At 40.0% G+C, this 12,244-nt stretch overlaps 1 protein-coding gene across 2 annotated transcripts in view; it reads left to right on the top strand.

The window, feature by feature from the left end:
- The window catches only part of INO80 (INO80 complex ATPase subunit), a 91,996-nt gene that overhangs the window by 43,410 nt on the left and 36,342 nt on the right, over nt 1-12,244 (top strand). For both annotated transcript variants that reach the window (XM_052646168.1, XM_052646167.1), the window contains exons 24-25: nt 5,498-5,638; nt 11,188-11,413. In XM_052646168.1, coding sequence (XP_052502128.1) covers nt 5,498-5,638; nt 11,188-11,413 — 367 coding nt within the window. The remainder of the gene's footprint in view (nt 1-5,497; nt 5,639-11,187; nt 11,414-12,244) is intronic.

The raw sequence follows: 12,244 nt of genomic DNA, 5'->3' as shown, positions 1-12,244 counted from the left end.
TATGAAGTTGCAGTCAGGATATCAGCTAGGGTTGCAGTTACCTGAAAGATTGACTGGAGCCATAGTACCAGCTCACTTATATGCCTGATACTTTGGTGCCCACTTTGGCTGGAGGACTCAGTTCCTTAAAACGTGGACTTCTCCATGGGGCTGCTTCAGTGTCCTCATGACATGGCAGCTGGCTTCCCCCAGAGTGAGTGATTCAGGAGAGAGAGTACGGAGGAGCCTCAGTGCCTTTTATATTAGTTACTTCATTACCAAGCTTGTTTTGGTGTTCTCTGTTGTGAGATTTTGGCTTAGGTGATAGATGAGTTCTGACTGTGATACCATGAAAGTTCTTAAATTGGAAGGGATGCTGACATCATCACTCCCTTCTCTCCATGTTACCTGTCTGTTCAGTTTTGTTAGCCGAAGCAAATGTCAGCTGGGGAAACTGTTAATACGGTGTAATATATGCCATTTATCTTCAGCCCAAAATTCATTGCTCATAAACCCTAACTCTTTGTGAACAATTTTTTTCATTGCAAGCTCTGTTCTTTTTATCTTGCATTTTCATTTTATTTGCCTACTTAGTTCTGATTATGTAACTTTGATTATTTGGAAACAAAATGCTGTAGAGATGCTGTTTCTCCAGCTCCTTTGTTTTGCTTTTGATTTCTTTTGTGATACTACAAAGTAGAGTGGCCTTGTTTTATATGCATAGCAAATGCAAATTTGTTTCAATGTTTTGATGGGAAAACATGAATCCTGATTTCATGTTCAAAATCAGTCTTAAAAGTTGGGGATTATTCTCAAGCAAACCTGAGAGAAGAGACAAAGGGAAATGCTAAAATTGAAAGTGAGTGCCAGGATACTTATACTATTCAAATAATAACTTTTTTATAATTTTTATTTTTGGCTGTACTGGGTCTTCATTGCTGTGCAGACTCTTCTCTAGATGCAGAGAGTCGGGACTGCTCTCTAGTTGAGGTGCATAGACTTCTTGTCGCAGTGGCTTCTCTTATTGCAGAACGCGGGCTCTAGGATGTCTGGACTTCAGTAGTTGTGGCTTCTAGGTTCTAGAGCACAGGCTCAGTAATTGTGGTGCACAGGCTTAGTTGCACCATGGCATGTGGGATCCTCCCGGATCAGGGGTCAAACCCTGTCTCCTGTATTAGCAGGCGGACTCTCCACCCCTGAGCCACCAAGGAAGCCCTCAGATAATAATTCTGAATAAAATTCCTTTGGAGCTATCAGATTAATTTTGAGTTAATTTTTTCCATATTCACTTTTATCTTCTTATTGCGGAAAACCCTTTATTTTGTTCTCTTCTGTGTCTTCATGTATTTTATGTTATAAATAGTAGCAGGTATTGTTCCAGCAGCCTGTCTCCTAAATACAGCTTCCTATCATCAGATCAAGGTGAACGCTTTTTTGTTATTCTTCTGAGGAGGAAGTTATTGAATGTTGACTTACCTACATGTTGTCATCTTTTTCTTGGTAGTCTATCTTTAAATAACATATTACCTAAGTTATATTCAGCAGTCTAATCCAATCCTCCCATCTTTCTTGCCGCTTGTGGACGTGAATGAATTTTTAACAGTGGGAAGCTCTTTTTTTCCCACTGAGTATACCTGTAAAACTCTTCTTCTTACCCAGCAGTGAATGTTAAATTTGAATCCTGTGTTACAGAGTTCGAAGAAGTACCATTCTCATAATACTGGCTTTGTGGGGGTATATAGAAACATCGAGGAACTAAAAACTAGGCTAAGGACACAGATCAGATGACACTTTAGGAGTATTTTGAACAAAGTTAGGGCCTTTTAAAATCTCTTACTTGACGTAAGTGCTTTTCTGATTATCCTTTTCTTGTTTGTTCTTTACCCTGCTTTACTGGTGATGAGTCCAAGAAGGAATAGTATTTAGCTCAAAACTTTTGTGAATTCATTCTCACATACCTCCCTCCCCAGTGTGGGCTCTCACCGGAGCTCCTTTCTTGTACAGTTTTGCAAGGGTTAGAGTGCAAGTCTCATACACATGAATCTTTTTTATTTTTTTTTAATCTTATTTTGCTTTGAAAACTAAAGACAAAAACCAGAATCTGTAGGAAATATACCATTGAGCCATCTTTCAGGGAGGTGGAACAGATTTTATACTATATCCAGTTAAATAATATGTTAAAAATGGTAATTGGCAGAAAGGGTACAGCATCGATTTCATTTCCTATCCTAGTCTCTGAGAAGCTGTTGTCATGGTAATGGTCTGCTTAGGTATTATATGAGTTAACTGGCTCACTACAACTCTAGTGAGCCAGCTAACTCATAGAAATTGAGGGCATTTCAGATTTTGCAGTTTAAAATATACAAAAGAATCTAAACATAAAGAGTTGTTTTGGGAGAAGTGATGTGTTTTTTTTGTTTTGTTTTGAATTTTAAACACTGTACTCTATTAAATGCTTAGAGAGCTTTGAATGGCTATTGATGAAGAATCTTCCAAACAGGAAGTTTCCAAAAACTCCTCCCCTAGACGTTAATTTGCAACTGCAGTATCTATATCATCATTTCCTGAAATCATGAGAGCTGCCAGCACCCTTGTGGAAAGCTCTGGAAAACCATTGTTTTCAGAGTTTTTTTGTATTTCCATCTGTGAAAATAGAATCCATGTAATCTTAGCAAGTGGTCTGTAAACACTGTGCCCTTTCGTTTTAAGTGAGACAATTTCTCTATATCTGGGTTTGTGTGTTCTTTAAGAGCAAAAGCAGAAAATTAATTTCTAAGTAATGAAGGCCTAACATTAGCATAAGTACTCTTTTTAATTCTAAAGAAGACATGGAAAACAAAATATGGCCCCTTGTTAAGTGGGCAAATCTGTATCTGAGGGGAAAATACAGATAACAGTGTGTTCTCTGCTACACTGTGGCATGAAGTATGCCGCTGTGGGGCCTGTCATACTGCTTTGTGGTTTTCCCTTGAGACTTGCATGGTGCCAGAAGACTCTAACGAAGCCTGCCTTCACGTGTGTGCATATTATGGTGCTGGCAGCAGGACTCACAATTGCCAGTGCCTATGGAGTAATGAGATAGTCCAGGACACGAGGAAGGGACAACAGAAGAGCAAGACCCGTGACCACTTTATTACCAGGTCACATCTCTCATTGTGTGGCGTTCTTTTTTCCTAATCTGTTTTAGGCCAAAATAGACTGAAAAAGTAATAAACCTTTTTTTCTGTACCACCCACCCGCCCATATCCCACACAGTAGTGTCTAAGGTGTCCTTTATGTTCTACTGTATTAAGCACTAAATTTTTCTGTATCTAGCGATACCTAGCCCTTCATGTCATTGTGTGGAGGAAATGAGGCAGTTTGGTACCAGGAACTACCTGTACTGGGGAAGATGTAATAAAACCATGTTAAGAGAAAATAACCTAGAAAAGTATATAGATGAGTGAAATGTACTAGGAGTAGTCAGGGTTTCTTAAAAGCTAAGGCTTGTGTATGTTGAGCATTTTAAACTAGTGAATTATTTTTTAAATCTGGGATCAGCTGTAGATCACCTTGATTTAGTGACTCCAAATGAGAATTCCATCTTAACCTAGCTGAGATAAGACAAATGAACACATCCTAATTTAGGAATGACGACCCCAGAAATAAAATTATCATTAGACTTTTTTCTAGAAAGGTATCTCAAGCAAAATAGTGTGTTTAAAAGGCTCCCTATAGTGACTGTTGTATCCCTTTCTTATTAATAGGTACAGTGCTGAAGAGAAAATAATTGAAGGAAATAATCATTCTTTTCATCTCTTACCTGTTGTTTTTTGCCATTTAAGAATACTGAAAATGAGGTTGACTTTAAGAGATTCTTGACTGAGATACTGTTTAGATACTGGTCAGGAAAGAGTTCAAAAGTCTTTAGGCCCGCCACTGCTGCCATCTCAGCCACCTGCGTGGTGGTGGACGCTGCAGCTAGCAGCCTTGAAATACTACAGATGAGCAGCAGTTGCTATGTTTATGTCATCTTCACCCCCGGAGGGGCAAGAACTGTTACTAATAGTCAGAAGTGAACTTCAAAAAAAAAAAACAAGGAAATTGGCTATATATATGTGTGTGTATGTGTATATATATATACATATATTTCTTTAACCTTCAGCTATGTGTCAGCAATAAGGTTTGTTGGTTTTTTTTTTGTAATTGATCCTAGCTTGTCAGTATTCAGTATTGAAAGAACAGGGTGACACCTGATCTATTTATCTTCATAACGATCCTCAGGCATTCAGATGATAATGAAGATAAATATGTAGAAAGGTGGATAAACCTCAGTGCAGATGCTAGCCAACATAAAGAGAATACAAATATTATTGAAAAATGATATCAGAAGATTAACATTATTTCCTGGTTAATGATTGGACCTCAACATCTGGAGAAAATTAGCAAACTTGTCAAAGCTACACAAGTCCAGCATCATAATAAAGGGTTGTAAAGACTTCCTAACTGTGTGATTAGAAGTCACTAAAGGCATCCCAACCCTGCAGGAAGCAGTTAAAGCCTTTCAGTTTGTTCATGCTGATTGCTTCTTTAAAGTAGATTATGATGCACCTGTCTTACTAGACACTTGAGATGGAGTCTTTCCAACTGTGATCCTGAAGAACCCATGTACTTTAGGAGAAGATACGTACAGAGTCTTTGAGATTTGGCACTGGACACGTGGTACTGGAATTACAACTGTTTTTCTCCTGCAGTGGGTCCTGGTTACTGTTCTTCTTGCAGTTTTTTGTATTGTCTTCATTCATGTGGTTATTTGTATACTGACTTGCCTTGAGAAACCAATAAGACAGATAAATGAAATAATCAAGAACGAAGATCCAAAGGTAAAGTGTCTTAACACTGAGCTGAAGAAGGAACTGCATCTACAATATACACTACCCTAATCCCACTGACTGCTTCTTTGTATGTGAACATTCCATACTTAAAAAATCTCTCATATGAATGACTGCAAACTGAAGCTTTAACATGAGCTTTAAGTCTCTTAAAATGAATTCATACAGTAATGAAAGTAAAGGATTTAATTTTTTTAATGGTAGTTAGAGAAACTAAAGAGACTGTTCCTTGTTCCTGACCACTTGTATTGATGTCTCCAAATAAATAGAACATCTAACCTTGCTAGAACTATACTACATTGTTAGTACAAGCATGTAATACTAAATTCATCTGCCTAAAAGAATTTGGCAGGAAATATTGTTGGTCATCATTTTTAACTCAAAATATGATTGTATCAACAGTTTAACAATGAACCAATTTTTCCTTGAGATACACGAAATGTTTTGTCTAATGAAAATTTTGCTGTAACTATTGATAATAAACAGTATTCACTTCTGGAAAAAGGTAGAATTAGAGATGACATTTACTTAAAGTACACTGATAAAACACATTTTGAAATTAGCATGAACCTTGACTGTGACTTTTTTTTGGTTTTGCTTACATTAAACAATTGTCAGTAGCACTAATTTGCATCTTTGTTTTGTAGTCTCTGGTTTTCAGCAGCCACTGTAAAGCAGTGAGTGGCTACTCAGACCAGGTCATCCATCAGCGGAGATCAGCTACCTCCTCGCTTCGTTGCTGCCTGCTCACTGAGCTGCCATCGTTTTTGTGTGTGGCCAGTCCACGAGTAAGTGCTACAGTAGAGAAGCAATAAAATAGGTGGTGTTTAAAGAAATAAACTAGTTTTCAGGGGGTCCATGTCTTAATAAGAATGCTCAGTATTTAGAAAGAGGATCTGTGGTCCTAGCTTTCCTAAGACAGTATCCCTTACTTTGAATTGTGTTGGCTTGAGAACCACTGTATGGCAGCTAGAAGTGGCTTCTTTCTCTGATGTTGCATCTGTGCAGTTCCTCTTGTTTAGTCCAGGGTTCTAAACTACCATGGGAGCAGGCCATCTGTCAGGTGGATTACCACCCAGTAGCAGGGACAGGGACAGTGGAATATTTGAAAAGGAGAGGGAGCCATTTGTCAACTGTGTTGAGGTTTTTGAAGGTTTTTCAGAGGCTGGGGCCAGATTGGGATGGAGATTTGATCTGGCCTTATCGCCTTGGTATAGTCTCCATATAACAAAGGGAAACTAATACTCCAGCATCAAGAAACTTAGCTTTCTTCAGCAGCCCTGCCTGGACTGTCCTTCACAAGTATGTTCCCTCTGAAAAGTGACTGTTGTGCCATATCTTCCATTCAGTAGTTGTAGTCTTACTTGTAGATTGGGAGTAATTTCTGTTGTGGCTTCAACTTTAAACAGCTGTTAGATCCTTCCTAATACCCTGCTTATGAAAACAGGGCCCTCTGGTGATAGCTGACAGTGTCTCTCCAAAGGCTCTCCTGGAACACTGCAGCTGTTTACTTTGCTTACATCTTCCACTCTTTCATGTCTTTTTGATAAGAGCCAGGCAGAAGCTCTCTTAAACCACAAAGAAGTACATGAAGGGAGAGGGGCAAAGTAGAGATGTGGCCAGACTGCTGTTAGAGCAAAAACTAGCTTCTGTCTTTCCAGCTTGTTTCCATTTGCTTTAAGGGGCAGCTTTCAGTTAGCCCAGGACACACTAAGAGGTTGACTTTTCTTACCTTTCTGTGTTTTTATCTTGTTTTCACCACTTATCCTAGCAAGACTACTATTTTCACAGTTCCATTCAAAGAAGGTGAAGACTTTAAATCTTGTTTGTGATGTTTCTCTACCGCTGTTTATATAAGCTTACATCCTTACTTTATTAAGTTATCAAAGGTCAGAATCTGGCATAAGGTCCAAAGAAAGATGACAGGTGGAAATGAGATGATAGTACTGAGGCCCATTGATTCCTGCCTGCCCGAATTTCTTTGCTGATCCTGTGCTACACAAACGTGATTCCCTTCCCATGATCAACTTTGTTTGATTTATATTGATTATCCAGAAAGTATTTGGGTTTTGTATGTACCCACTTCTTCCAAAGCATTCTTGGTATTTGAAGCTTAAATTGATGTAGGGAAAAGCACTTTTTCTAGGCAAAATTTAAAGCCAAGTGCTTACATAGAAAGCAGCCTTCAGGTTTCATAGTTGTGTAGTTGTTTCCTTTTTTTCTTCTAATCTGTAATGTATACAGAGAGACCTATAAGAGGAAGTCTGGATTTTTGAGAGAGGGTTGTCAGGACATTTTCACTTCTCATATTCCCCATGTTTTATGGAGCCAATAAAGAGTGAACTGCCCTGGATGGTAATTGCATTTATGGACATAAAATTTTTCATTTATACCACTTGGAGCTCTGTAGCCAACTATTCTGAAGAATAACCCCACTTTCCTGACATATTTACACATAAAAATTCCCACTGTTCTACTTAAGTATTATTTCTGAGGAGGCCGAAGTCTGAACTATTGTGTCTGATACTGATATCTCCCTAAAAAGCAGTAGTAAATTGAAGACTATAATCGTGTAAAGGTGTGGGGGCAAGCAGGAAGCAAGAGAAAGCTTTTCTCATCTGGCTGAAGGGTTCTCTCCAGCATCCTTGTCTTTTCTGCCCCTCTCCCTATACTTGTTTGTAGAGTTTCTTCAGTAGCTTGTGCTAAATCTGAAATGGGAGTAATCACACCATAATTAGAAGAAAAGTTTTTAGCATGTCTGAATGTTTTATACACACACGTCTTCAGATCAGGCCTGGGGTATGAGTAAGGCAATATTTCATGAGATATTTTAATTATATTGATTTCTAACCTATCTGTGGTGGAGAGAAACTGATTTCCTTTGAAGCCTCAACCCTGGCCTTGAGTTAAGACAAATTAATTTCCATGGCACATGCTATGAAAACTTTAGGGTCAGTTCAGGAAGAACTGTGTCACTAAGGAAGGAATTATCATTAGCTGAGGAAATCGTTCTACAAGGTTAATAAACTAAGACCCTGGGAATTCATCATACCAAAAAACTAAAGTGCTTGGAGCGGTCACGCTTCTTAGAGCTAGAGCAGGAATCTACATGTCCTCAGGAAGGACGCGCTGAATGCTTGAGGAGGCAGCCCCTAAAGATACTAGAGTTTAGGAAGTTAATGAAGCAAGCAACAGGGGTCAGCTCATGTGAGACGAAAGGGAGTGTGCATTTCCATTTGTGGGGAGGCAGGAATGGTATGTCATACTTCATCTCCCCTGCTTCTGAGCAGTTGGGAAGGCTGCTTGGGGTGGGCAGAATGGGTGGAGGTGGGCTGTTTAGGGTAGAGCTGACTTGGAAGGCATGATTTAAGTAGAAATGGACATGTTTACCTCCCTTTGGACCTCGTGGGTTTACTGCTTATGTACTTAAAGCATGACATCTGTGATTCTGTATATATCTTGATTCAGGGCTCTTGCCAAGTAAGCTTAACGAAACATTAAAAAATATTTCACTACGAGCTGTGCCTTCGGAACCTCCTAGTTTTTAATCCTGAATTTGGAAGGCTATTAGCAAAATGAAATTGGAAAACAGGCGAACGTTTATAACTAAAAAAGTTGTTTTGTTTTTAAACTGTAAAAGAGTGACTAGAAATGAGTCCAGACAGGAAAAACATTCTTTCCTGTGTCAGCTGTTTTTGCCTTGTTCCTTCATGAATTTCTAGCTTTTGATTTTTCATCTCAAGAACATGGGCCCAAAGTTTTTATATAATTCCAATGTATATTCTGCTTTTAAAAAAAAAAAAAAATAGCGAGGGAGAAGGGAGAGGAAGGAAGGAAAGAATTGGGAGTTTGGGATTAGCAGATGCAAATTATTTTATACATAGGACGGATACACACCAAGGGCCAACTGTATAGCACAGGAGCTGTATTCATTATCCTGTGATAAACCATAATGGAAACGAATATATATATGTATAACTGAGTCACTTTGCTATATAGCAGAAATTAATACAACATTATAATAAATCAACTATACTTCAGTAAAATTTAAAGAAAATTAAAGTGGTCATCTTTGAGTGTAAAATTTTTAATCATCTGCTTTGTGTTTTCAGTCTTTATTTGCCTTTGTTCAACTTTCAGTGGGAAAAAAATGAATAACTTGAAAGCAAGAGAACAAACTCCTTTTGGAGTGGGTAAATGTGATATGAGATTACCAAAACCTGTTCTTAGCACTGTCTAGGTAAATTGATTTATGCCTGTGCCTTCTAGGTTTGGGGGGCTTCCCTGGTAGCTCAGCTGTTAAAGAATCTGCCCTCAATGTGGGAGACCTGGGTTCGATCCCTGGTTTGGGAAAATCCCCTGGAGAAGGGAGTGGCTACCCCCCACTCCAGTATTCTGGCCTGGAGAATTCCATGGACTGAATAGTCCATGGGATTGCAAAGAGTTAGACACAACTGAGCGACTTTCACTTCACACTTCTAGATTTTGGAGTGCGGGGTCTCAGCCAGCTACCCACTGTACTTTTGCATCTGGACCATAGATGGCACTGCTTCCTAGCAAACTCAGTTTAGCTTCATCTGCAGGCCAGAGTAGTGTACTCTTTGGTAAATTGGTGAATGATGTTCTTTCTCCAGTTTTGGTACCTCTGGTTTCCACCAGGGCTTCCGTGATGGCTCAGATGGTAAAGAATCTGCCTGCAATGTGAGAGACCTGGGTTCGATCCCTGGATCAGGAAGATCCCCTGGAGAAGGGCATGGCAGCCCACTCTAGTATTCTTGCCTGGAGAATCCCATGGACAGAGGAACCTGGCAGGCTACGGTCCTTAGGTTGCAAAAAGTCGGACACGACTGAACGACTAACACTAGTACTACTAGTTTCCAGCAGAAACTAGTGGCCCCATAGTTAGCTATCTGTTTGTTTATCTGTTCCAAGGCAGTATTTCTCAAGGTTTGGCTTTGTTGTTGTTCAGTTGCTTGCGACCCCATAAACTGCACCATGCCAGGCTTCCCTGTCCTTCACCATCTCCTGGAGTTTGCTCAGATGCATGTCCATTGAGTCAGTGAATGCCATCCAACCATTTTGTCTTCCGTTGCCCCCTTCTCCTCCTGCCATGAATAGTATGAGATGCTTGGGTGCGTGTCAAAAACCTAGAACTAGTGACTCCTCGCTTAGACCTGGATCAAAATCTGCACATTAGATAAACTCCCAAGAAGGTTCCTTTGACAACCATTGCCCTAAATATTGATGAGCATAAAAATAGAAAAGTGAGTAGTAAGGTAGATTTTCGTAAATGTCTAACTTCTAAAAAATAATAGAAACAATAAGACTTTATAACTAGGTACAGTACTTCATGTTCTGATCTCTCCCATCTCTCTGCCCTTGTTCCTTCTAGCCACATTCTTCCTATCTCTTGGTCTAGCTCCATGACTCTTCTGAGCAATTTTCTGCTAATAATGAGACTTTAGCCTTTTTATCAACCTGGGCTTACACATAATCAAAACCTCCAAATTTTAACAAAAGGTAACCTCAGACTTCTTATCAACCCAGATGATTCACAGAGAGTTGAATGCATAGTTGCTTATTAGAGTGGGAATAGACTCAGGTCATTAAAAAAGAATTAAAGTCGAAGTTTTTAAATTGACAGACTACTTTTCTGTTGGGGGGTCAGCATTTGAATGTAGATGCATCTTGTGGTGAGATAAAAATTTGTGCAAAGCCCCTGCCCTAGCCCAGAAATGAATTCACTACTCTCTGGCAACTGCTTTCTCCGTTCCCTACCACCTAGTGCTCCCCACAGCATGTATCCTGAAAGAAAGAGTCTGTTATCTCCCATTGGGTTTGTCAGTCAGCAGCCTGGTCAGGGAAGAGGAAAAACAAATGTTGATAAACTTGGGCGTTGCGCCACAGAAGCATTGAAGACAGCTTCCAATGCGCCAGGAGAACACTCTTCAGTTCTTTAACGATAGCTGTCTCACACTCCCTTTGTGGCCTCACCACACTGTGTATGGCTTATAGAACTTTGCCAGAAGCACTGTGCCAGTGAAGGGAGATGGCAGAGTGACTCTCGCTATAGAATTACTCCTGACCTAGTGTCCCAGTTATCTGCAAACTCCAGCAGTCTCTGGATCCTTAGTTTGTTGCAAGTTCATGTTATGGAGATTGGCCTTTTAGCTGGGGAACCTCACTAAGTCAGTTATTAAGTTTGTCAGAGCAGGGAAGTTAAAACCACTACCTAAGAATTATCCACATAAGTCTCATTTCAAAGTCAGAGTTCCCAAAGGGCTTAGTGCGTGTGGAAAATGTCAAAGAACCGTCTCACGTGAATCTTTCCCTGCAGGTCACCGCAGTGCCATTGGATTCTTACTGCAATGACCGAAGTGCAGAATATGAGCGGCGAGTGCTGAAGGAAGGGGGGAGTCTGGCAGCCAAGCAGTGTTTGTTGAATGGGGCCCCTGAACTGGCGGCAGACTGGCTGAATCGACGGTCCCTGTTCTTTCCAGAACCAGCTGGAGGACTGTGGAGCATTAGGCCTCAGAATGGCTGGTCTTTCATCAGAATTCCAGGTAACTTCTCCTTTCTCTTGGCATGTGTTCATTCTTTGGCAAGGGAAGAACCAGGCTGTTAACTTCATGCAGTGATTTCAAATATTTGGAATTCAAGAGTTCTTGGTGTTTCTATTTCCTCTTTTACCCTTAGTGACTATAGGTAAGAATACTGAAGTAATTTGTGACTTGACTGGAAAGAGAAATCTATTTTAGATTTCTGCCTAAATACTCTCTTTTGACAAGAGAAAGGAATACCACTCTTTGGTGGCCAGGATCCGGAGTTGGGCTGACGATGGGGCTGCAGTGCAGGGAGTGTAGGAAAATAAATTTGGTAAGAAAGGCTTTAGGTCGAATGAGTACAGTTGTCTTGTGCCCTTGCCAGTGGAATGAATGAGAATGTCGTCACTCGCAGAAAGCCTAGTTTAAGTAGCATAAACAGTGTTCTGCACGAAGCACTAGAGATCTGAATGATAACCAGAAGAAAAACAGTGTTTTGTGCCAAAATGCTAGCAGATTCCCAGACCTCCTAGGGTCAAGGTCGAGGGTTGAAAGGAAACTAGGTTTTCATCTTCACTTTAGAGAGACTACTTTAAGGAAACCGAATACAGGGTTCATAGGCTTATGTTCTTTGTTACACCTGCTGGCACACTGAAGTAGTAGCTTAAAGCTTCCACGTTTGTTTCAGTTGTCCAACTGCTCTGCCACTTTGATTGTGCTCATCTTACAGGCATATGAAGGAAGTAAACTAGAGTTAAGTGTTCAAAACAGAGGTTCTGCTGTTTCTAATAGATAACTGGGTTCTAGGCTTTAAGGCCTGGCTTTTCCATTTAATGTTAACTTTATCAAGTG

This window comes from Budorcas taxicolor, chromosome 10 (assembly GCF_023091745.1).
Source record: "Budorcas taxicolor isolate Tak-1 chromosome 10, Takin1.1, whole genome shotgun sequence".
NCBI classification, from domain to species: Eukaryota; Metazoa; Chordata; class Mammalia; order Artiodactyla; family Bovidae; genus Budorcas; species Budorcas taxicolor.
This window is presented reverse-complemented; position numbering and strand designations above follow the sequence as displayed.